The sequence below is a fragment of the Hemibagrus wyckioides genome, linkage group LG07 (genome assembly GCF_019097595.1).
Source record: "Hemibagrus wyckioides isolate EC202008001 linkage group LG07, SWU_Hwy_1.0, whole genome shotgun sequence".
In the NCBI taxonomy this organism is placed as follows: Eukaryota; Metazoa; Chordata; class Actinopteri; order Siluriformes; family Bagridae; genus Hemibagrus; species Hemibagrus wyckioides.
Genome location: NC_080716.1, coordinates 25,945,060 through 25,971,216, shown reverse-complemented (window position 1 = coordinate 25,971,216; position 26,157 = coordinate 25,945,060). Strand labels below are relative to the sequence as shown.

The 26,157-nt window shown below is 39.4% G+C and overlaps 2 protein-coding genes across 5 annotated transcripts in view; one reads left to right on the top strand and one right to left on the bottom strand.

The window, feature by feature from the left end:
• The first annotated feature begins 1,074 nt into the window (after nucleotides 1-1,074).
• On the top strand, nucleotides 1,075-17,242 carry LOC131356155 (tetratricopeptide repeat protein 39C-like). 3 transcript variants are annotated; one of them, XM_058395029.1, is made up of 14 exons: nucleotides 1,075-1,554; nucleotides 5,599-5,647; nucleotides 7,526-7,654; nucleotides 10,289-10,403; nucleotides 10,511-11,015; nucleotides 11,364-11,532; nucleotides 11,658-11,751; nucleotides 12,882-12,989; nucleotides 13,157-13,266; nucleotides 13,627-13,750; nucleotides 13,830-13,924; nucleotides 14,061-14,165; nucleotides 14,354-14,392; nucleotides 15,319-16,928. In XM_058395029.1, the coding sequence occupies exons 1-14, from the start codon at nucleotides 1,433-1,435 to the stop codon at nucleotides 15,406-15,408; spliced, it is 1,854 nt and encodes a 617-aa protein (XP_058251012.1). In that variant the 5' UTR covers nucleotides 1,075-1,432; the 3' UTR covers nucleotides 15,409-16,928. The 3 variants fall into 3 exon arrangements, with proteins under 3 accessions (XP_058251012.1, XP_058251011.1, XP_058251013.1); XM_058395028.1 differs by having other exon boundaries at nucleotides 10,286-10,403; XM_058395030.1 differs by lacking the exon at nucleotides 5,599-5,647 and having other exon boundaries at nucleotides 1,415-1,554; nucleotides 10,286-10,403; nucleotides 15,319-17,242.
• A 1,027-nt stretch (nucleotides 17,243-18,269) lies between these two features.
• Nucleotides 18,270-26,157, bottom strand: part of si:ch211-241e1.3 (laminin subunit alpha-3) — a 103,696-nt gene continuing 95,808 nt past the window's right edge. For both annotated transcript variants that reach the window (XM_058395024.1, XM_058395025.1), the window contains exons 70-77: nucleotides 23,257-23,390; nucleotides 22,958-23,138; nucleotides 21,894-22,049; nucleotides 21,644-21,809; nucleotides 21,336-21,463; nucleotides 19,828-19,921; nucleotides 19,568-19,687; nucleotides 18,270-18,795 (exon numbers count right to left, since the gene is read on the bottom strand). In XM_058395024.1, the coding sequence (XP_058251007.1) occupies nucleotides 18,629-18,795; nucleotides 19,568-19,687; nucleotides 19,828-19,921; nucleotides 21,336-21,463; nucleotides 21,644-21,809; nucleotides 21,894-22,049; nucleotides 22,958-23,138; nucleotides 23,257-23,390 (1,146 nt within the window). In that variant the 3' untranslated portion in view covers nucleotides 18,270-18,628. The remainder of the gene's footprint in view (nucleotides 18,796-19,567; nucleotides 19,688-19,827; nucleotides 19,922-21,335; nucleotides 21,464-21,643; nucleotides 21,810-21,893; nucleotides 22,050-22,957; nucleotides 23,139-23,256; nucleotides 23,391-26,157) is intronic.

Sequence of the window (26,157 nt, the reverse complement as noted above, 5' to 3'; positions counted from 1 at the left end):
CAGACACAGGTAGCGCCAAATCTAAACACAACAGTGAGCTTGAAATGCTCGATTCTGATTGGTCAGAATGAGACGACCTCTTTAAATAATTAACTAACAATAACAATAACAGCAGCAGCAACAACAACAACAACAACAACACTAATAGTAATAACAATAATAATCTTCATTATCATGATCATCATGATCATCACCATCATCATCATCATCGTCATCATTATCACCATCATCTTCACCATCATCATCATCTTCACCATTATCATCATCATCATCATTATCACCATCATCTTCACCATCATCATCATCTTCACCACCATCATCATCATCATCACCATCATCTTCACCATCACCATCATCTTCACCATCATCTTCACCATTATCTTCACCATCATCATCATCATCTTTACCATCATCATCATCATCTTCATCACCATCATCATCACCATCATCTTCAACATCACCATCATCATCACCAACATCTTCACCATCATCTTCACCATCATCATCATCATAATCACCATCATCACCATCATCTTCAACATCATCATCATCATCATCATTATCATCATCATCACCATCATCTTCACCATCATCATCATCATAATCACCATCACCATCATCACCATCATCTTCAACATCATCATCATCATCATCATCATTATCATCATCATTATCATCACCATCATCATCATCATAATATTCCTGCTGTGTAAGTGAAATAAAGCAACTGTAAAAGAACTGAAAAGCTTCATCTCCGTTTTAGACTGCATCACGTGACCAATTTTGAAGCTTGTTTTCATATAACTGCAAATTCTCGAGCTTTACTCTTGACAGCTTTACACGTTCTGCTGACGTATTCATGCATAACATTATTATTATTATTATTATTATTATTATTATTATTATTTATTACTTTGCTGATCCGAGGACAGCTATAATTTCTTACCTTTACCTTCACAATTTAAAAAAACCCTGAAAACCGATCTCAGATCAGCCTTAAACAATAAACTTCCGTCTGCACTTCAGCCAATAGGCAAACAGGTTGTTTGTTAGGCCACGCCCAGGGGAGCAACAACCTGCCTCTTTCCTATTGTAAAGTGAGAACAGTTCTCCGGGGGTGAACTCCGAGTCGCGGAAGCTGGAGATCTATTTCTAATTCTTTTAGTTTCTTTTATTTTGTTACAGTATTTACGACTGTAAAAAAACATCTATTTTTCTTACTATAAATTTGGGGCACCTCTTTCTGTTTAGGTTTACCTTGTACTTCCGGTGTGTTGTGAAGGTTGTAATAGTGTACAGTTCTCTCGGTTCCTCTGCGAGTTCTGGGTTTGTTTTTAGTGATCGAGATGAGAATGATGCTTTAATCGTGTGTTTTGGGGGTAAGTCATTTCTCTTTATTGTCCCTGGGGTGATTGATTTATTTTCGTGAGCGATGGCGGAGGCTGAAGAGGAGTTTCCTGAGCAGATCAATGATGCGGAACTTTCACTGCGGGGAATTAACATGTTGCTGAACAACGGCTTTAAGGAGAGCACCGAGCTCTTCCACAGATACAGGTGAGTGTTCACACCTGAGTGGAGTGGAATTCACTTCCGTGTGTGTGTGTGTGTGTGTGTGTGTGTGTGTGTGTGTGTGTGTGTGTGTGTGTGTGTGTGTGTGTGTTTTTCTGTTTCTGTTTGTTTGTGTGTGTGTGTGTGTGTGTGTCTGTGTGTGTTTCTGTGTGTGTGTGTGTGTGTGTGTGTGTGTGTGTGTTTTTCTGTTTCTGTTTGTGTGTGTGTGTGTGTGTCTGTGTGTGTTTCTGTGTGTGTGTGTGTGTGTGTGTTTCTGTTTCTGTTTGTGTGTGTATCTGTCTGTCTGTGTGTGTCTGTGTGTGTGTTTCTGTGTGTCTGTGTGTGTTTCTGTGTGTGTGTGTGTGTTTCTGTTTCTGTTTGTGTGTGTATCTGTCTGTCTGTGTGTGTCTGTGTGTGTGTTTCTGTGTGTCTGTGTGTGTTTCTGTGTGTGTGTGTGTGTTTCTGTTTCTGTTTGTGTGTGTATCTGTCTGTCTGTGTGTGTCTGTGTGTGTCTGTGTGTGTCTGTGTCTGTGTGTGTCTGTGTCTGTGTCTGTGTGTGTGTCTGTGTGTTTCTGTGTGTCTGTGTGTGTGTCTGTGTGTGTGTGTGTTTCTGTGTGTGTGTGTGTGTGTGTTTCTGTTTGTGTGTGTATCTGTCTGTGTGTGTGTGTGTTTCTGTGTGTGTCTGTGTGTGTTTCTGTGTGTGTGTGTGTTTCTGTTTCTGTCTGTGTGTGTGTGTGTGTGTGTGTGTGTTTCTGTTTCTGTCTGTGTGTGTGTGTGTGTGTGTGTGTGTTTCTGTTTCTGTCTGTGTGTGTGTGTGTCTGTGTGTGTGTGTGTCCAGTATTGTCCTGCTGGAACATAACTGATCAGTTATCTAATGCACTGAGGCTGAGGTCCTTAACTTGTCCCTGTTATGTCTTTGTAGATTTCTGTGTAACTTTAATACTGTAGTTTACAAAGCTGTCGACTTTTTACTGAACAGTGCATCATTTCAAACTCCAGTCACCGTCAGCTTTACTGTCAGAGGTGAAAAAAGTCCTGAACTCTAATCGTATCTCTTACTCAAAAAAAGTTAGAACTTTAGAAAGAAGCACCTTTATTTATGTATTTGTTTGTTTGTTTGTTTGTTTATTATGCTTTCTTTCCTCTTTTTTAATGACTATACTTGGTGTGAATCAGGGCTTTTCAGTTTGCTCCTAGCCAACATTCTGTATTGGCTAGGGTTAGGCTACCGCTTTTCTCTCTCTCTCTGTCTCTCTCTCTCTCTCTCTCTCTCTCTCTCTCTCTCTCTCTCTCTCTCTGTCTCTCTCTCTCTGTCTGTATGTATGTATGTATGATCTCTCTCTCTCTCTCTTTCTCTCTCTCTCTCTCTCTCTCTCTCTCTCTTTCTCTCTCTCTCTCTCTCTCTTTCTCTCTCTGTCTGTATGTATGATCTCTCTCTGTCTGTATATATGATCTCTCTCTCTCTCTGTCTGTATATATGATCTCTCTCTCTCTCTCTCTCTCTCTCTCTCTCTCTCTGTCTGTCTGTCTGTCTGTCTGTATGTATGTATGATCTCTCTCTCTCTCTCTCTCTGTCTGTCTCTGTCTGTCTGTCTGTCTATGTATGTATGATCTCTCTCTCTCTCTCTCTCTCTCTCTCTCTCTCTCTCTCTCTCTCTCTCTCTCTCTCTCTCTCTGTCTCTGTATTCTCTCTCTCGCTGTCTGTCTCTGTCTGTATGTATGTATGATCTCTCTCTCTCTGTCTGTCTGTCTGTCTCTGTCTGTATGTATGTATGATCTCTCTCTCTGTCTGTCTGTATGTATGTATGATCTCTCTCTCTCTCTCTCTCTCTCTCTCTCTCTGTCTGTCTGTATGTATGTATTCTCTCTCTCTCTCTGCTGTCTGTCTCTGTCTGTATGTATGTATGATCTGTCTGTCTGTCTCTCTTTCTTTTTCTCTCTCTGCTGTCTGTATGTCTCTCTCACTCTCTCTGTCTCTCTGTCTGTATGTATGTATGATCTCTCTCTCTCTGTCTGTCTGTAACAGGCTTTCTTTTTCTCTCTCTGCTGTCTGTCTGTCTCTGTCTGTATGTCTTTTTCTCTCTGTCTTTCTCTCTCTGTCTCTCTCTCTTTCTGTCTCTGTCTGTCTGCCTGTCTGTGCCTATCTATCTATCTATCTATCTATCTATCTATCTATCTATCTATCTATCTATCTATCTATCTATCTATCTATCTATCTATCTATCTATCTATGAAATTAAAATGATTTAAAAATGTAATTCAGTATAGTTGTGTATTTTTCATGTATTTGGCCGATGTTGTTGAATGAGAGTTGTGTTAGTGGTGTATTAATGACGGCCGTATCCCAGCATGCAGTGGAATTCTCAGCGCTGTAAATGAGCAGAGTGACATTTTAAAGCCTCACCAGGAAGCGTTTCACGTCGAGGGAACTCATCAATTAACCAGAGTAACCGAGTAGAGGAGCGATCGACAGTTTTACTCTCTGTAAAAACAGAACGCTAGTTTATTTTTAATTTTATTAAAAGAGCAGGAGTGAGAATCGTGGACAGTAAAATAATGAACAAAGAGTTCTATATACTTCCTGTGGTGGTGTTTTTATTTTCCACTGAAGCTTTCTTCTATTTCTGTTATTTTCTTCTCATCTATTTATTTAATTCTATTTCTCTTTTTTCATAGAATAGATGAAGTGCAATGGAATATTTCTATCCTATAAATTTCTAATTTATCCTTTATTTTTTACCATCTAATAATGCTCTATTCTACTTGACTCTAGTTTAATTCTAATGAAGCTTTATTCCGATAATGTTTAATGTACTTTAGTGTAATTAAGTTTATTCTATTCTCTTTCAACCTGTTTTAATTCTAGTGAATATTCTATTCTATTAAAGTGTATATACCTGGCAGGAATAGATTTATTGCAAGGCAAATCAGATACAATAAATTCTATTTTATTATTCCGTTTTAGTTGAATTCTAATGAAGTGTTTGCACTCTGGTGTTATTTCTATACTATTTTCATCTGTTGTTTTTTCCACTATATTTTGATTTAATGACATTTCAGTTTCCACTTTTCTATCCCGTTCTGTTTTACTGAACTTTGTAGAAATAAAGTTTTATTTCCATTCCGCTCTAATTCTAATGAAACTCCCGTTCAGTTCTCTTTTTTTTTCTATTTTAATAAGGTCACAATAAAGTCAAGCTATACCTGTCCTACTCTATTCAAATGAATTCGTCTAAATTTCTAATATTCCTATATTTGTGATATTTCTATCCATGTCCTACTCTGTTCTCAGGACGCTTATATTACATTCTGTTGTAATGGAGATTTTTTTAATTCTTCGTTGTTTATTACTGATCCGGATTACTCAGACAGTCGAGGCGGGCGTGGTCAAATGACCTCGGTGCAGACGGACAGGAAGAACGGTCCAGTGAAAGTCGCTATGAGACAGAATGTCGATATTCATCATGTAGGAGTTGCTACACAACTTGTAGCGTACATACAACAAATAAGAGAGAGAGAGATGGTGTTAGTGAGGTGGTGTTGACGGGATCCGGTTCTCATATCTCTTGTTTTTATCTCTCTTTGTGGCTTTTTATTTACAGTGTGACTGCCTTTAGGTTCATTCACACATGTGTAACTGTAACAGCAATGACGTGGCAACTATAGTTGGGAAGCTTGCAAACGTCAGGCTTATATATTTAATAGTTTTGTGTGTAAAATAAACAGTGCAGTTCCTGATTGTTTGCAAATTCCTGACATCCGTCCTCTACATCTTTAATGAAACCAGAATACACAGAGCCGAACAAATGTGTGTGTATTTATTCACAGTACAATACTTACAACTGTCTTGCACTCGTGAGGTTTTTCAGAGGAAGTTCCTGTCTTCTGCTTTCTCTGTTTGTGGAATGCACCGCTGTTTTCATGTGACTGTTGGTTTAAAACCAAACGTTTTACACCGAAACCTCTAATCCTGCTCCCTCTTCCTGATTATAAAACAAAACACTGTGTTTTTAGTAAACCCAGCATATCGCTTCCTTTCTTGTGCTGCAGGAATTACAGCCCTCTGATGAGCTTCAGCGCGAGCTTTGTCAGTTTTCTGGTAAGTGTACTTCCTTTGTAAAACTGCTGCCAGGCTTGCTGTCGTGTCATGGGATGTTATCACGTTATGGTAAGGACCGTCAGCAGGATTTTTCAAAACGACGGCTCGGGTTAAGAAAGATCTGGCTTTAGTTTTGGCCCAGATCCGTGATAATTTAAATTGGATGAGTTTTGCTAATCTAGACTGGAATCTAATGATGACTTTAAATGACGATGGCTTCTATAGGTGGAGAATTTCACAGGCTTATAAATACAGAAATTCTCGGACAGTAGTTTTGTTCAGTCTCTGATTGTAAAGTTTGACTTGATTAACATCAGATGTATCATCGCTATAGAGAGAATAAACCGTTACCCAAATTCCTTAAGAGTCCTATGATTAATCTTTGGGGAAACTCAAGAGAAAAAAAAGTAAAGTGTTTCACTGTCAGAAAGCATTAAAATGCCTTTTCTTTTGGAGGCTAATGCCTGTTACCCAGATAGCAAAATAGGTCTGGCCCAGATCTGGCCCACACAATGCACTTACACTTGGCCCACATACCACAAAGAATGACGGCCCTTTGGTGGCCCATGTCTGGTTTGCCAGAGGTGGGCCAGCACTGGGCCACACCACATAAACCAAACCATAACCGGGCCACTGGCATGCCATCATATAATCATTGCCATCACTGCCAGACCTGGTCCGCATCTGGTTGACATACCACTTGCCATGCTAGAACTCAGCCAGCAGTGCCAGCTTAATGCCAGATCTGGCCCAGACCCGTCTGCTATGTGGGTAGAGCTGCCATTTAGGAGACACCCAGTCGTCTAACCATCACAATTCGTCCTTGTTAGTGTGTTTAACGTTAAGGCTGATTGGTGACCTTATTCCTGGTTGTTGGTGCCCGACATGCCGGTTTGAGTAGTTCATGAGCTCCTGATCTCCTGGGATTTACACACACAATAACATTCTCCAGAACAGGGATATGTCCAATCTTGGCCGGAAAGGGCCGGTGTGGGTGCAGGTTTTCATTCCGACCAAGCAGGAGTCACACCTGATTCTACTGGAAGCCAAGATCAACTGTTTAAACAGGTGGAATCAGGCGTGGCTCCTGCTTGATTGGTATGAAATCCTGTACACCACACCGGCCATTTGTGGATAAGATTGGTCATCCCTGACCTAGAGTTTACACAGAATGATGACAAGTGACAAAAGGTTCTGCAGGCGGAAACACTTTGTTAATGAAAGAGATCAGAGAAGAATGACCAGACTGGACTGAGCTGACAGGAAGTCTGTCGTAACTCAAATAATCACTCGTTACAAACATGATGAGCAGAAAAGCATCTCATGGTGCACAAAACATCAAACCGTGAGGTGGGAGACGACCATGTCAGGTTCTACTCCCTGGAGAACAGGAATCTGAGGCCATCATTAGTTTAGATTAGTTTGTCATTGTGCATGCGTACAAGGCAACGAAATCATAGTCGCAGGCTCACCCAAACTAGACTGTTAAAGACTTCCTGCTTTCTTTGAGCCTGTGCTGAAGGTTCCTTCCTGTCCTTGGCTGCAGGAGTGGAACCCAGTTTGGTCGTAGCTCTTCCACCTCACGGTTCGATGTTTTGTGCATGATGAGATGCTTTCCTGCTCACCACCTGAACATTTAAGTTACTGGAGACTTCCTGGTACCAATCTGGCCATTTTCATCTGCGCTGTCCTCATCATCGAGGTGTTTTTCCTCCGTTCTGATGTTTGATGTGAACATTAAATGAAGTGTGATTTAATACATTGTGCTGCTGCTACATGATTGGCTGATTAGATAACTGCATAATGCATAGTGATGGTGTGTGTGTGTGTGTGTGGGGTTTATTTGTAAGTGAACATTGTTTCTTTCTTCCTTTCCAGAATGCCATGATGACGTTTGAAGAGGAGAAGATGCAGGTGGCATGTGAGGACCTGCGGGCCACGGAGAGACTGTGCGAGTGTGACGGCGCCGGCGTGATCGAGACCATCAAGAACAAGTTCAAGAAGAATGTGAGTAATTCCGCCACTCCCTCACAGTCAGACACGCCGTTTGCCTTTAACAACACGACGCGCTCATTCGTTATCGTTTTAATTACATCGTGCAATAAGCAGCGCCTCATGCGTGAAATCGCTCCAAACGAGACGAAACTATTAAATCTGTCCTGATGTAAGAGGAAAGCATTAGATACTGATGATTTTTAGGAGCAGGAAAAACAAATCTGGTAGTTTAAGACTCGTTTTTGACTTCAAGCAGAGAGCGGTGCCAATTTAAACCTCGTTTACTTGCCAAGTCATTTAATCCAGCCTTTTTTAATTGATATTTATCCCCGAGGACGCAATCAGAACAAGCTTGAATTAATGTCCTGCTTGCAGACTTGCTTAGACCCACAGTAAGATAAACAAAGATAAATATGTCCAATTATTTTCTCGTACATCTGGTTTATGTGGCTGTGTGGAAATGTATTCCTCTTCCGCTCTGCACTCTGAACGGTCCCGAGTTTAATAGCGAGGTTGAGAGGTTAATAATATTTAAGGTAATTAGAAGGGATAATACAAATACGGTATATTAGAAAGTAGATAACAAGTGAGAAATAAGACAATAGAGCATGCAAGGGAAGGGAAGGCACCTTCTTGTCACTGTATACAGTATAACTATATTTAGTGCAGACATTTAAAAAAATAAATAAATAGAGTACACTGTAAAACATATACAAAATTGTTCATATGTGGAGTTCCTTGATTACTGAATTGTACAGTATAGTGAGGTGTGTATATACTGCAGAAGTTGTTATTGATTACTGTGAGGTTGATTATTTCCTTTAACAGCACGTCTTATTCCACAAAACTCCACCAGCTGTACCTTATTTACAACTTCAGGAACAGTATACACCGATCAGGTATAACGTTATGTGAGTTTGATGAAGGGCCAAATTGTGATGGCTAGACCACGGGATCAGAGCATCTCCAAAACTGCAGCTCTTGTGGGGTGTTCCCAGTCTGCAGTGGTCAGTATCTATCAAAAGTGGTCCAAGGAAGGAACAGTGGTGAACCGGCGACAGGTTCATGGGCGGTCAAGTCTCATTGATGGACGTGGGGAGAGAAGGCTGGTCCGTGTGATCCGATCCAACAGACGAGCTACTGTTGCTCAAATTGCTGAAGAAGTTAATGCTGGTTCTGATAGAAAGGGGTCAGAATACACAGTGCAGGACGGGTCAGGGCTGTTTTGGCAACAAAGGGGGGACCAACATAATATTAGGCAGGTGGTCATAATGTTATGCCTGATCGGTGTATAAACACATTTTTATCCAAACTTCCCTGTGCTCTCAATACTGAGAGTTAGACACCATGTGTGCACTAAAATAAAAGACTAAGCGTTTTGTAGAGTGTTAATCTCTTCAGCTCAGCTTATAGTGTGTTATTTTAAACCTATTCTATACTATGGTTACTGTACAGGTTTGAGAACTCACTCAGTGACTTATTATTGATGCAGTAAACATCTCAAGCACATCATCTGATCAGTAAACAAGTCTTCATGCACCATTTGGTCCATAACCAGTTTGATCAGCTACGGCATTTTCTGTTACTCAATAAAAACATGGCACTGATCTCGAGATCAGCTGTACTTTATTTCTTTCTGGGGGAAGAGAGAAGTCAGGAATTTATATTCCCATTGTTTTATCTTGTTAATTAATATTTCACAGAGAAAAACCAAAAGCCTACTCAGGTAATTAAAGGCAAAGATGTTCACTATCCAACTCCTAAAGAACGACTCTGAAGATCCTTGTCTATGCTACACAGTTATACAACATGCACCAGATACAGATTCTTTCTCACTATTTTTCATATAATTCTTGTCGGAGACAGACAGTGGATTATCCTGTGAGAGATACACACACTCATTCCCTCAAGGTCAAGATGGAGACCGAGAGCCCAACACAGACACACACACACGCACACACACATATATATATTTAGAACAGAGAGCTTTCTCGAGTCAGGAATAGACCTGAAAGCATTTTTATATACAAAGCTCTACTGTGTAATATCCTCCATGTTACCTGCAGCGATGTGACGGACCTTTACTCCTCAACAGACTTGGATTGTTCTGACACAGAAAACACACAAATACTAGCGCAAGTTTATATTATTGTCCTTGGAAGGACCTTCCATGATGCCTACAGCTAAATCTAACCTAACTTTAAGCTCCTGAAAACTAAAAGTTCAGGTTTTGATGTCCTTATTGGGACCCAGGCGAATTTTCTCACAAGACCAGAATTGTCAACTTGTGGGGACCAATATTAATAAATAAATAAAGTTGGATAATTACAATTTTTTAAAACCTTATTTGGATTAATGAAGGATTTTGTTCTTTCTTTCTTTCTTTCTTTCTTTCTTTCTTTCTTTCTTTCTTTCTTTCTTTCTTTCTTTCTTTCTTTCTTTCTTTCTTTCTTTCTTTCTTTCTTTCTTTCTTTCTTTCTTTCTTTCTTTCCTTCCTTCCTTCCTTCCTTCCTTCCTAGATTTTCAGAGCCACTCCTAATAGACAGAAAAAAATAACCATATAAATGAACTGTGTGCTTTCATTTTTTAAATAGTTACTTATGTTGTGAAATTTCCTCCAAAATTCACCCTTCCCTGTTCCAGCAGACGGAGGGTCAGAGGTCAGGGGTGACCGTGGTCGAGCGTCTTCAGAGGCTCATCATAGTGGCTGACTGTCAGGTTTATCTGGCTGTGTTGTCCTTCGTCAGACAGGAGATCTCAGGTTTGTGTTTATTTTTTTTATTGAGTTTTTAAAAGGCATATTAAGTGACCTATTAATGCATCATTTGTTTTAAAGGTTTAAAATACCTCTCTGTTCTGTTTGTACAGGATACATTAAAGCTGGCTGGATTCTCCGTAAGGCCTGGAAAATGTACAATAAGTGCTACAATGAGATCACCCGCTTGCAGGAAGCTTGCCAGAGGAGGAGCTCGGCACCACAGGGGGCGCTTTGTTTTGATCAACCCAAACAGAATCAGGATGCCTCAACGCCTGATCCCACAGCGGTCTGCTCCAGTGAACCTGAACCCAGTCAAGATTCTTCACTGGCTCCTGTCTCAGAGGGGTCACAGAATCCCAAAGCTTCCTCCGGTCGGTCCAAACACCTTCCGAAATCTCAGCCTCGGCTCGATTACAGCGTGACCGCAGAGTCCCTGAGTCGTCTCAAGGGTTCGGTCAGCTTCGGCTACGGCCTGTTCCACCTCTGCATCTCTATGGTGCCTCCTCACCTGCTGAGGATCATTAATCTGCTAGGATTCCCCGGCTCTCGGCAGGAGGGGCTCGATGCCCTCACGTACTCCAGCGAAAGTAAGGACATGAAGGCCCCTCTCTCTACGTGAGTAGGTGTAAAGAAGCATGCTGGAACAGCGTGGCACAATATAATTGCACAGTAATGTATATGTTCAGTAACTGAGTAGCTATGTCTCAAGTCAGCATTTTGCCCAAACACACATGCAAACATGTATACACATCTGAAGCAAGTGTTATGTCATAAAATATACAGACTAATCATATTCAGTATGCAAATGAAGCATGGTGAATGGGTGGAGCATGTAGGTCTGAAGACATGTAGAATAGATATGTCAAGCTGTTTATTATTGAATACTTAGAATAACAATGTATGGCAATATGATCTTCAACAGTGATTGTGATCTCTGTGTGTGTGTGTGTGTGTGTGTCTCAGATTGGCCCTGCTGTGGTACCACACAGTTGTTCAGCCCTTCTTTGCCCTCGACGGCTCTGAAACAGAAGCTGGACTTCAGACTGCGAAAGCCATACTTCAGAAGAAGGAAGCTGAATATCCAGACTCCTCACTCTTCGTCTTCTTTAAAGGACGAGTGCTGCGGCTCGAGGTGAGACGAGATTCGAAAACACCCCGTCTCTTCAAGCACACTGCTGTATAAGCTTTATGGCCCTGGCTGAGTTTGTGTTCTCTAATCAGTTTTGTGCACCATTCTGTCCTGTGTGTTGTCATCAGTGTGAGATCAGCAGGGCTTTAACATGCTTTAACAATGCCTTGGAGCTGGCTTCAGAACAGAGGGAAATCCAGCACATCTGTCTCTACGAGATCGGTAGGTCACTCTGTAGCCCTGCAGCTCATACACATGATACTGTTACACAATGCTTTTTGTGTTCCTGCACAGTTCATATTAAAGTGACTGAGTGACAGAGTTCCTAATGAACTGACTTTCTAAACTGTTTTAAAAGTATAAGTATCCATTGACTTATTCACTCTCTAACGTACTGATGGACTGTCTTGTGTTCTACACTATTTTAACAAGACTGCCTGACTTACTGACTGACTGAATTCAGGACCGTCTGACCTTCTAAACTGATTTAAACAGACTTACTGACTTTCTATATTGTTTCAAAACTGCAAGTATCTACTGACTCACTGACTTGAGGACTGACACACTACTGACTGAATTAAGGACTGACATAAACTGCTTTAAAAGTTCTGAATGACTAGCTGCCTCACTGAGTCACTGAAAGGCTGATTGGCTGGGAGATGTACTGACATACATATTAACTGACTGACCTACTGACTCAGTTAATGACTGAGGTAACGGATAACTTACTGACTGACAGACTTACTGATTTCTTGACTGAATTACTGACTGATTGATTTATGGACTGACCGACCAACTTACTAATTTATTGGCTGGCTGACTCGCTGATTTATGGACTGACTGAGTGACTTATTAATTTATGGACTGACTGACTTCCTGATTTATTAACTGATTTACTAACTTACTGACCTACTGATTTATGGATTGACTGTCTTACTAATTTATTGACTTACTAAATTATTGGCTGGCTGACTCACTGATTTATGGACTGACTGACTTGCTGATTTATTGGCTGACTGACAGACACACTGATTTGTGGACTGAATTACTGACTGACTGATGAATTTATTGACTGACTCACTGATTGACGTATTAATTTATGGACTGACTCACTGATTGACGTATTAATTTATGGACTGACTTACTGATTTATGGACTGACTTACTGACTGATTTAGTAATTTATTGACTGACTGACCTACTGTTTTATTTACTGACTTGCTGACTACCTGAATAATTTACTGACTGACTTACTACCTGACTAATTTACAGACAACTCTCAGGGACCTTTCTGAGTTGTGACAGAGCCACTTCCCCTTCCTTTGAGGTTTACACAGTGCTGATATGTTGCAGGTTGGTGCAGTATGATGGAGCTGAGTTTTTCTGAAGCCTACAGAGCATTCGAGCGCCTGAGGACGGAGTCACGCTGGTCCCAGTGCTACTACTCCTACCTCACTGGAGGTAGGGAGTCTCAGAATAATAAACAGAACCTTAAATAACAGGCATAAGGCCAGTAACATTGCTAGACAGGAGTAGGGTTGTAGAGTTCTAAAATGATTTACAGCCCAATGAGATCATTTACAACACGATATAACGCTTGTGGTTTCCTGGGCTTGTTTATATTTCAGTGTGTCAGGGGGCTGCAGGAGATCTGGACGGAGCGTGTAACGTGTTGAACGATGCGGCTCGGCTTTTCAAGAGGAAACACAATCAGATTGAGCAGTTTTCCATGAGGAAAGTAAGTGTAACATATGCTAGGGTTCAAGTCATGTTGGAAAGATCGTATTTACGATTGTATGAACAGGAAAAGCTTATAGATTAGAGTTCCCGAGTTGGGGGCGTCACACAGAAAGCATGCTTAGTTGAACTTTGTTAAAATTGCACCTCCATCTTGCTTTTTCTGCTTAAAATGGCTTGAATTCACTAGATGTCGTTAGATAAACCGAGGAAAAACATCGGATTAACATTATTTATTCAAGACAACCTGAATTTCTTACAAACAGATGAACTGTTTAGTCATTAATGTGGGTGTGTGTGTGTGTGTGTGTGTGTGTGTGTGTGTGTGTGTGTGTGTGTGTGTGTGTGTGTGTATTAATAGGCTGAGGATTTAAGGCAGCCCAGGCCTACGAAAGAGCGATGTACAATGGCTGCCATCGAGATTCTGTACCTTTGGAAAGCTCTTCCTAACTGCTCCCGGGCCAATCTGCAGCTCATGATTGAAGGTTAAATATAAAAAAAAAGGAAATATTTTATATTATTTCTAATAAAGTCAATGGAAATTTCACTTTTTTCATGCCTCAGGTCTTCAGCAGATGGCCTCGTCGTACTGTGGACTGAAACACCTCCTGCTGGGGGCCGTGCACAAAAGCCTGGGAGACAACGCAAACGCAGTGCAGGTACAAAACACTGACAAATCCATATTAACATCTGACATGCAGCGCGCATATCTGACATCCCGACATCTTGCTTTGTGCCTGCGTTTATGTGGAAACACAAATGTATAGTGTAAACGACTGTTTTTGTTTGCTGCAGTGTTTTCAGATGGCGTTTAACGATGAAGAAGGGCGTGTCAGTAACTCATACATTCAGCCTTATTCCCTCTATGAGCTGGGATGTGTACTAGTGGAAAACCCTGAGGCAAGTGTGTGTGTGTGTGTGAGGTTTAAGCCAGGTTGTAACACAGCAGGTGGATTACACTTGTTCAGTGCATGTTATAAAGCTCACAGGAGTTTTTGTATGCTGCTAAAATATCATGTTATTGTATTATAATGTGCAGATTTTTAATCTGGCTGACGAGTAACACTGTATTTTGTTTCTCTTTTCAGACTAAAGCCAAAGGAAGAGCTCTGCTTCTTCAAGCCAAGGTACATTAGATCAAACTCACTGATCATTTAATTGAACTTAAAAATAATAATAATAATAATAATAATAATAATAATAGTAACAGTAATACATTTAATAACATTGGTAGTAGTTTATCATCACCACGACTGCTCTAAAGGAGATGGGGCTGTGGGGCTCCCCCTAGTGGTATTCTGACAGAATTTCAGATGGAGTACAGGCGCTATGGGAAATACCAAAAAAACATTTAGCAACATGACCGTTTCAGGAGCTCTGCATTTTAACTTCGGATTATAAAATACGATCAGATGGTCATGAGTTTAAATCCCAGCATTCCCAAGCTGCTTCAGATTCAGCAAGGCCCTCAAGTCTCACCTGCTTAGTTGTATAAAAAATGTAATAAAAGTAAGTCGCTCTGGATAAAGGCATTTTAACAAAGACCGTAAAATATAATGATGTCTGAATCCTGGATGATGGACAGTTGCTCAGTTTCTGTCAAGGTAAATAATTCATTACTGTAATTTTATTTCAGCTTATTGATGTGAAACTGTCAGGATAGTGTATAGGCTTAATGTACTGTGTGACTTAACTGTAATTAAGTAAGGATATGTTTAACATCAGCGACTAATTTTATTAGTAATGTTATTGAAAAATATTGGTCTCTTTTCTTATTTATTTTCTTTTATTTTTCGAATATTTATTTTATATGCTTGACTTTTATTTTGCAATCAGGTTAAAAAAGTTATAATAATACCTCTACAACAACAGCAAATCTAACAAATCAATCCCTTTACACATAGTTTTAATGTTAAACATGACTGGACAGTGAATTATAAATAAAAATTGAGCGGTAACATTGAATAAAATTGCTCTCCTGAGAACAAAATTGGATTGTTTTTAGAGGAATATCATCCTGTAAACTGATCCCGTGTCCTGTGTCGCTCTGCAGGAGGACTTCTCAGCGTACGATTTTGAGAACAGGCTCCACGTACGAATCCACACAGCTTTAGCTTCGCTCGCAGCTACAACTCCACAGTAACTCGTTCCTCTGGAGGAACTTTTCCTTCTCTGATGTAGGATCTACACCATCAGGAAGGAGCACCGCCTCAGACGAGTACTATTAATCATGGACTGTCCATGGGTGTATGGTACCCCCCCCCCCCCAAGCGCACTTTATATTTTTATTTTTTGATGAGAAACAGGAAGCGGTCAGTTTCACATTGTGAAATATTCCATCAGGAAGACGAGTTATAGCCCAGTTACGTTTTGGAGTCACAAAGCACATGATCTATGACTTTTGGACTGCGGTATGTTTAATCTAGTGCCTGTGAAATGCTCAAAAGCAGTTACTAATTTATTTTAGGGAGTTTACAACAATAGGTTTAAAATGTGAATAGTTTTAGAGGGTTTTTGTTTTTCTCTCTCTTGGTCAGTAATGCGATTGCCTGGTCAAGCATGTGGTCTTGAAGCATCACACATCATCACATGCTAAAACACCACTGAACAAAACAGAAAGTTGCCAAATTGAAACCGAGCACACCTCTTAAACTCTGGGTTATATTAAAGGTTTAATATTCACTCATGCAGCTAGCAATCAGGCAGCTAAATGGTTTTTTTATTTTTATTGAAAAAGCCTAAAAATGGTCTACTTTGAGATCCTGATATTATTGGATTGATTGTAAATCCTGAAATATTTGTTCTTCTAATAGAGATTTCTAAAAATAACGACGGAAGTTATTTTACACGTGTCGTCAGTCGAAATTGTATCACGTAAAAATATCTCGCTGGTTACTGTTACATGTAAGAGGAAGCTACTCTGATTAATCTGATGTCTGTGGTTAACTAAAAATCTAGTGTTTTCCGAAAGAATGTAATATAGTGTATGCTAAGTCCATATCGTTTAACAGAGAAAGGTTTAAGGTAATCGATTAAGTGCGTTTATGTGTAGAATATGGAATAAAAAATGACCAGGTTACTATAAGAGCACTTAATGCTGGATATAGTTGGATAGTGTTGTAGTAATTAACTACAGTATCAGGTGTATTTAAGCAATTAATACTACAGAGGTATGGTTTCACACATGGCAACTGAAACAAGCAGGTAATTACATAAGGAATAACTTCTACAGTATTTTTTTCCACATTAGAAATAATACACTTCTTTTTACACTTCCAAAGTATTTCCTGTGCCACGTCCTTGTTCTACCTATTTTACTCAACAGCGTATGCGAGGTTCCAGCAGACGTGACCGCGTGCTGACCTGCTAAATAGTACAGTTACTGCACTGTTCCATGATCTAATACTCGCAGTGTTCTGAGTGAACAGGAAATAAGTTTCGTATTAAATGGTGACCTGCAGTATTAGGATTTTTAAGCGCACAGTTACAGAATATCCTGTACTGATGAAGATGTTAACCCGGTGGAGGCAGCTATTAAAAGTGTTTTTTTGGTTTCTTCATGCTTTATTGTATCAGTCATAGTCCTGTTCTTGACTTTCAGTTTTGGGGGAAAAATAAACAATGGACAAGGAAAGTTGTGGGGGGTTTTTTTTATGACTTTTCGATGTGAACATCTTTGAGAAAATGTTTAAAGCTACATTCACTGTTAAAATAGTAGAATTTACAAAAAACATTGATTGAGTGACACTTCTTTTGTGGAAACACCTTTTTGTTAAGAGAGGTCTGAGGAAAATGCCCAAATTGGTTCAAGCTGCCAGGAAGTGATATAGCTACACTCATATAATCACTCTTTTCAATCATGGTGCGCAGAAAAGCATCTCATCGTGTACAAAAGATCAAATCCTGAGGTGGATGAGCTACAACAGCAGAAGACAACATCAGGTTCTACTTCCTGTCAGCAAATATCAGGACTCATGGGCACAGACTCATTGAAATGGGGGAAAGAAAATCATCAGGTCTTTATCCAGTCTTCATTTGTCCAGATGTTGACCAAATAAAGAAGGAAAGGTGAATAAAAATCTCATGTAGCTAAACTTGACATTGTATCTGCAAAAGAAAAAGCAGCTTTTATTCATCACATATACATTACAACAGTGTGAAATATTCTTTTTTTCATATTTCACAGGTTCTGAAGCTGAGGTCAGATATGCTATAGCTCCCCGGAGCAGAAAGTGTTAAAGGTCTTTTTCAAAAGGCCAAAAGTGGCAGATTGGTGGTGCTGGGGATTAAACCTCTGAACTGCTAATCAGTAACCAAGAATCATGAACCAACACTGCAAAAGTAGCCTTTATGACCGCTGTAGAAATTTTCCTGGTGGAATAGTCAAGTTCTTTTATTTTCTCAATGGTCACTTTGTGTGAGAACTTATGAAGAACTTCAAAAACTTTAGTTACTAAAGGTTTAGCAGATGAGCTTAGCTATGCAGAAGGCTGGAGTGTTGGTGTGATTTTATCCATCCATCCTTCAATCCATCCATCTGTTCTGTAGCTCTCATCCTACACAGGGAGCCTGAAGTCTGTATCTTGGGTACATGGTGGGGTACACACTGGACAGGCTACCGACCAATCACGGCACAATCTCACTCACACACACACACACAAACACACAGACTATTCAGCGATGCCAGTCAGCCTATAACACCTTTGGACTGAGGAGGAAACCCCTGAATCATAGGGAGAACATGCAAACTCACTCAGGAAGGAAGTGGGAATCGAAACATGGGCAATTTTGCTAACCCATAAGCCATTATGCCCCAGAGTCAGAATCTCTAAATCATGACTTGACTTGTTTTCATTCTTATTCCTTGATTCTGTATAAGAATTGTAATGAATTTTGAAAGTACTGAAGTACAAGACTGTGTGAGAGAAGTTGCTTTAATTCTACACAAATGACAAGGATCAGCATGAATATTACAAAAACAATGGTCCATTATTTTACCTAATAAGTCTTTACACCAGATTTAATGATATAATACAGCTTGGAGAAAAGTAATTCGGCTGGTAAACATTACGATGGTCAAAAAATTACAGTACAATACTTCCATTTCACTTAATGAAAGACTTAAATATTACAGGTTGCTTTAAATAATAGTGTGCAAACGAGACCAGCTAGTAAATAAATAGCCTCAGGTCAAAATATTAAATTCACCCAATTAGAAGATACGTCCAGTATCTTCAGAAGTATGTGACTTTTGGATCTATCGGTAAAAAAAAAAAAAAGCTATTGGACAGGAGACTAGAGGAAACACTGACGTATGACCCAGTCACGATTACACCCAGAGTCCTGAAACAGTGGAAAGGACTTCAGTGTGGAGACGGCGCTCTCAGGTTAGCTGGACACTCTCGCATATTTACAGGACCGAATACTGCAGAGAGCTTCTCAAACACCACCACATCCCTGTTAAAGACCATGTTTTGGAGACATCCAGCGTAGGATTCAGTAACAGGGAGGAACGAGAGCTTTCGACCATCTGCAAAACAGGAAACATAGCAACATAGCTTAATGTCTTTATGTTAGAACTGTTCATATAGTGACATAACACCTACATAACCTTTAATGCAGTGACACAAGTCTACATTTTCAGCATTCTACTAGTGCAAGTGTCTAACCAGAAAGAAAGAAAGAATGAAAGAGACTAAACAAATACATACGGGAAAATGCTCCTGAAAATAAATGTATTGATATTAAAATTATTTAATTGAGACTACCAATGCAAGTGTTGATTCAAACAAATTAATAAAAATAATCTAAAAAAATCACAACAATAAAAATATTAATATTAATAAGAATTATAATAATAATAATGGACTACTTACTGTAAAGTCCTCATGGAAAATACTTGTACAACAAACAAATTTGAATACTGCAACACATTTCTAATGAAATATCATTTTTATAGAAACCACTATTATTACATACATTAAAATATTATATTATTATTATTATTATTATTATTATTATGTGGTCCAGAAAATAGATTTAGTGATATTACTAATCTATTACTTTCTTTAAAAGAAGATACAGAGCTAAGTGATGAACCAATTTATTATTTATATTTACATTTACAGATACACATAAAAAAAGTGATATTACTAATAATATTTTTCACAGAATCTATCAGTGCTAGTGTTAGATACTAATCAGATACTTATTTAATGTACAGTAATCAGGAGAATGAATTCATAAACAGTTCACAAGCCATTACTAATAATACGTATTTAATAAATATTTAATACAGTTACCTGGAACACCGCCTACGTAAACAGGAAATCTGTCATGAGAAGGAGAAGAGGCGCTCGGTCCGATCGTATATTTGCCCTCCGTGTCCACGTGCATCTCGACCACATTGTTCTGCTGGATAACTAACAAAGAGGAGAATAATTTAAACAATGAAATCAGAAATATAAAAAAATTTGCAAAACTTTCCATTTTACATTTTTGATTTCTACACATCATGACACTGAGTCTTTAGACAGCTTCAGGTGGAAGGACTTGGACTTACCTGCTATTCTGTGGAACATGCCGTCACACAGGGTCTGCTTGGGCTGAACACACACACTGAATCCTCCTCCACCGTTATTCACCTGAGCCACCACCTACAAGCCAAAGATCAGCGCTGTTCACTCTCTAACATTTCTCTGCAGATTACTGATGCATTACTGATGCATTCTTACTGATGCATTTACTCTCTAACACTCAGATTAATGATGCATTCTTTCCCTTCTTTCCTAATATCTCTGCATTCCTACATACCTGAGGAGGTGTTTCAGTGACAAGTTTCACAGTCAAGGCTGTGTTTTATCACATTGTTGTGTGAAATCACATTAATTATTTCCCGTAAAAAATAGGGCCAGTTATTGTTCCTTTAAAATGCAGGAGGAATAACATTCAGTTTATACACCATACTGGTCATCTGAAGGTGAACAGTTTCTGCATTCATCAGTGATGAGGATCCAGTGATCCAACAAAAGAGCTACTGTAGAAACGTGTCAGAACACACAGAGCATCACAGCTTGCTGTTTAAGTGGCTGTGTAGCTACAGACCAGTCAGACAGTCCATACTGACTCCAGTACACCACTGAAAGCTCCTGCAATGGGCATCAGAACTGATAACGAACTGGACCACAAAGCAATGGAATAAGGTGGCCTGGTTTGATAAATCATATTATTTATATCATATGGAAGGCCAGGCGCATGTGTGTCACTTACCTGAGGAAGAGCTGGCACCAGGATGCACTATGGGAAGATTTGAGTCCTGGAATTCATGTGGATGTGACTTTAACATGTACCTCCTGCTTAAACAATGTTTCAGGCCAAGCACACGCCTTTATAGTAACATTATGCCTTAACGGCAGTGGCCTCTTTGCTCCCTGAAAATGTCACACTGTAAAATTGGTTTGAGGAACTTGATGTTGAATTGACCTCCAAATTCCCCAGATCTCAATCTGATTGAGTCTCTGTGGGATGTGCTAGAGAAACAAGTCTGATCCATGGAGGCTCCACCTCACAACTTACAAGATTGCTGATAATGTCTTGGTGCTTGATACCACAGCACATCTTCCGAGGTCTTGTTGTGTCCATGCCTTGACAGATCAGAGCTGTTTTGGTGGAACTGCACAGGTAGTTTGAATGTTTTGAGTGTGTTCAGACAAGAGGTTGTGTCAGGCCCAGGAACTTCACTTCCCAGAACACACTGTGGCCTACAAACATGGACGCCCCAGAAACCACGGAGGTGTCAATCACTGGACATGATCTTAATTAAAACTGTTGAACTGCTATTGCATCTTTCTTGACTCGACTAATGCTGAGAATTGTGCACATGCTGTATGTTGTATAATAAACAAAAGAACAGCTATTACGTAAGAAATAAAATACCTCAGGAAGTGTCGTTATAGATAAATAATCAACCGCAGATTGGTGTAAAGCCCTGACAGTTAGAAACCACATTGAAGTTGTAACTATTATTTTCTATATGATTAAATTGAGTATGAACTGAAAGAAACAGCTCACCTCTCCTTTCTTCATGAACACAGTGAGATGATGGTCAGAGTTTCCGACGTGCAGCAGGAGGCCAGTCTGCTTACTGGGACGCAACTCGAACACGAGCTCAAACTTCTTTATCACTACAAACGATTCATCTGAACAAAGACAAGCACCAGAAAGCTTTCTGTATGACATATCAGAGGTCACATTTAAAGCATTTTATTCTGTCTTTCTGTTTAATTATTCCAATCCCACAACCCAAAGCAACATGAAATGAATTTGTCTAGAATCGTATGACTTAATTATGCAGTTTGATGAATTTGACCAGGACTTACCAATGATGACGTGAGCTCCATGCCCTGAGAAGTACGCCCCACTTTTCATCTGCCCCTCAAAGCACAGGCCCACACCACGATTCACTGCTGGTGCTGCCATCGCCGAGCCGTTCAGCTTGAAATTGTGGACACACCCGACCACGCCGTGCACCGGCAACATCTTCCACTAGAAATGAGACCATTTCCCCTCCATTACAAATCCCTTTATCAAATCCCAGTGATAAACACTATATAATGTGTGTTAAATCACCTTCAGATCAGCATGTGTGTGTGCTGGAGGGCTGCCCAGGTAAACAGCTCTACTCAGCTGGATAGACGAGCTCTCTCCTGGATTCAGCACACCGTCCTGCGCTCTCAGACCGTCAATCACCAGGCGAAACCTGCGCTTCTCCAGACTCAGTGTTACCTGCAGGGAGATCATACACACTTACCAATACACAATCTTCTGACCAATGACAAGTGTCCCTCTGCTTCCTAAATCTATTTACTGTTAAACGTTTTCTCAGTTATCATGACTACATATGAATCTCTGTCAAGTCTTCCTGCACCTCTAACTCTTTTTCTCATCCTGCATGCTGGAAAACAAACATGATCATACTGGACTCCACTTCCACAACACTCCGCACACACACCAGACTTTTTACTACTATTATCCTGAGTAGTTTATTCACCTGAAACTACTAAAGTTCTATTAAATTGTAATTATTTCCCGGTTTAATTAGTCATATCAAAATTACATAACAAACCACTTCAATACTTTTTATGAGTCAGCATTAATTGGTGCTGATTTATAACAAGCCTACTGAGTTCTTCATCCTGCTGGAAAGGTCTAAGAAAGAACTCTTAACTCTCTCTCTCTCTCTCTCTCTCTCTCTCTCTCTCTCGCTCTCTCTCTCTCTCGCTCTCTCTCTCTCGCTCTCTCTCGGTCTCTTTCTCTCTGTCACTTCACAGGCTACTGAAGATGAATCCCATGGACATCCTAAAGAGGTCTGAGAACTAAAAACTAAAATGAATCTTATTGACCATTGACCATATAAGGATAGGATTTATAATCACACTATCCAGTGGCACCCAGATGATCGCTATTGAGTCTGGTTCCTCTCAAAGCTCCTCATATAGTCTCAGGGAGTTTTCCCTTGCCATTATTGCCTGTGGCTTTCTCATCAGGGATAAATTTAACAATGTAAAATGTATTTCTGGAATTTTTGTATTTCTGGAAAGCTGCTACTATACAAATGAAATCGAATTGAATTCAATTATAAAACTCAGACATGCCGAACATGCACAAAAATAAATACCCAGTAGAATTTTTACCGTGTGCCACTTTCCATCGTTGTACTTCTCCCTGTTAAAGATTTCCCTCCGACGGCCGACCGACAAGCGGATCCTTCCCTTGGACACATACAGAGCCAGGTGATACTTTTCCTGCTCAGTGGGAATGTAGAAGATGAGACCTTCTGCTGACTTTGTCCTGACATCTAAGGAGAAATGGGGCCTGTGGAGCAAACGATGTGTTAGATAACTCACTGTCGACTAATAACAACATGAGCTATAGTTATATCTAATGAACATTTGTACACTACATGTCGAGTGTTAACAGGAAGTGAACTCACCTGTGTGTGAGATCTCTAGAGGGCATGGTGTAGGTCAGACTGCTGGAAGCACCTGCGAGGTGAAAGGAATGTGGGATCGGAGTCGGGAGGAAGCAGACAGAGTCTCCCTCATCCTTTATCTCGTCTTTGCCATCCTATAAACAAACACAACCTGCATGTGAGCTTTGTGCTCGAGATGACCATCCTTCCAGAAATTTGTAAATGTGAAGCTTTCAATATTTGCCAATGTTTATAGTAGGACAAAAAACAAATTGCTGTCCAGAATATAAACTTTAGAAATTGCTCTCATCACCTTTGACCTGTAGGTGCCACATATCCAGAACCATAGCTGTGTACGAAAATTAAGTACTATATATTAAGCCCTTACACTACGCACTATGTACTCTATCATCTAGTGTATACTTCCTGTTAGTGAAAAGACCGTTAATGTTCACTAAGGTTTTTTCTTTTAATGAACAGGAAGCTGTTTCTAAGTCGATGACACAAATCAAGCACCCATAATGCGACGCTGCATTCTTTAGAGTTTAGAATATGGTGAATTTATAAAATGCTGAAAAATAATGCGCTTGGGTTAATTTAATAGTGTCCACCATAATTTTTTCAGCTAGCTTGAAATTTTTTCTTACTTAGTGTTAACACCTGGTAGCCCCGCCTCTTTTCTGCTATGTAAGCAAAGCTACGAGCATTTGATGCAACATTCCTACCTTCTTTTTTTGTTGTTGTTGTTTTTGTTTTGTTTCAATACACTACATACACTACTTATACTCCAAAATGGTAGAAAAGTGTATAAGTATGTGATTTGGAACGCACCACATGGCTTCATTTTGAGCTAGCAATAACACCGGTGTCCTACATGACTGAACCACAAGCAGTCAGTATTAAGTAACTGTGATGTTAGTAAGTGATGTTATAGGTTTCTATTAGTGAGACATTAAGATCTGTTCACTCAAACCACACTCAGAGGGATATGTTCAGCCATTCTACCACTGTAACATAAACACTAATGTGTCTTGATGCATCCCAGACTATATGGTAAGACTAGAAAATATGTCATGATGGCAGGATGTGGCTAAGAATAGTGCTTTTATTCAATCATCTTCTGTAACTTCTTGCTCCTGGTCAGTGTTGCAGTGTCTGGAGCAAATCCCTGGAATACTAGGCACAATCCAGGACAAGACCAGACGCTGTGATGTGAGATGGAAAGCTGTACTGAAATTCTTCTTCTTTATTACTTTATTAACTCTTTAAATGGGGTCTAAAAAATCGCTAAATCGACACTGCCAGCTTCTCCTACTTACCCTATACAGTGTTGTGGCTCCGCCCAATGGCCCGCCCACTGTCACAGATCTCCGTAGCAAATAGTTTACATGACATTCCTAGCAACTTTTATGTGGAAAATCAATAGAAAACTCAACTAGCTTCATCTTGAAATGAACAGAAATGATCACATTATCAAAAGATATCAAAGTTATCAACAGAGATATTCTCATAACCATAAACACAAACTACAAGAAATAACCATGAACTTTTTTGTTATACTCGTTCGTATTTGTTAATATGGGTTTGAACAAAATCATGTGAAAGAAAATGATTCACGATCTGCAGAAACTTATCCAAAGAATCTTAACAGACCTTAAAGAATATGATTATTCAGTTGCCTAGGAAACATGGCACTACATCCAAACCTAGGACTCCTGTATGTTATCATGTAGCATAAAGTTACCAACCCTAAGTCTGGAGAAGCTCTGATCCTCATCATTTAGTGTTTCCCAACTATAATATTTCTCGATTTCTTTCCCTTCTAAAACCTCTAAATGATTTATTGGATCAGGAGGATAACAGCAGGAAAATTGCAGCTCCTGAACCAGGTACTGAAAGGGTAAGATGTGTGTGATAAACAAATCACTGGTTTCAGAATGAGTTTTGTATAATAACTGTCTGAACACACACAAAAAAATCAATCTCGTGTATCTGCCTACGCTATGTTTCTGGTAATGGGAGGAAACTAGGGAACCCTAAAGGAGTCACATGCAAACACAGGAAGATCATGTGAACCTCCACCTGGACATACAGTAGCCAGGATTGAGTCCATAATCCTGGAGATGCGAGGCAGCTACTTTATAACAGTATAGCAGTAAGATGTTTCCTCATCAGACCCTGTTTTACTACTGAAGAAGTCTTTTCCCATGTCAGGAAACATTAATTTTGATGACACTGGAGACTCCTTCCATAAATATCGAATCAAAAGCTCAATACAGAACAATTCAGCATATCAGTCAAATTAATCACCACCTTCTGACCAATCAGATTAGAGAATTCACCAGTACTGTGGTTTCCCATATTAACCTTGATTTTTTTTTTTTTTTGTTTAATACCCCCAAACTTATGGTTGATTGATTGATTGATTGATTGATTGATTGATTGATTGATTGATTATTTATTTATTTATTTATTTATTTATTTATTTATTTATTTATTCATTCATTCATTCATTCATTCATTCAATTCCAGGATTAGTTATAATATTTGGGCTATATATATATATATATATATATATATATATATATATATATATATATATATATATATATATATATCTACTAATCAATAAATCTAATAAAATAACCATGTAAGCTAATCTATATGCTTAAAGTCTTCTGGGAAATTATACCATGAGCATGCTATTGTAATTGCTAGATAAAGTTTAAAAGTGTGTCTCAGATGAGTTTTGTTTAGCCACATGTGCTGTAAATCTGTCAGACACAACACACACTCATACACCTTGCTGTTCTTACGAGGACCTTCCAGTGACACAGTTGCAAGTTCATTCATTTCTTTACACATTATCATTTTAAAACCATACTGGAATCCATCTCTAACAGTAATATCAGTAATATTCAT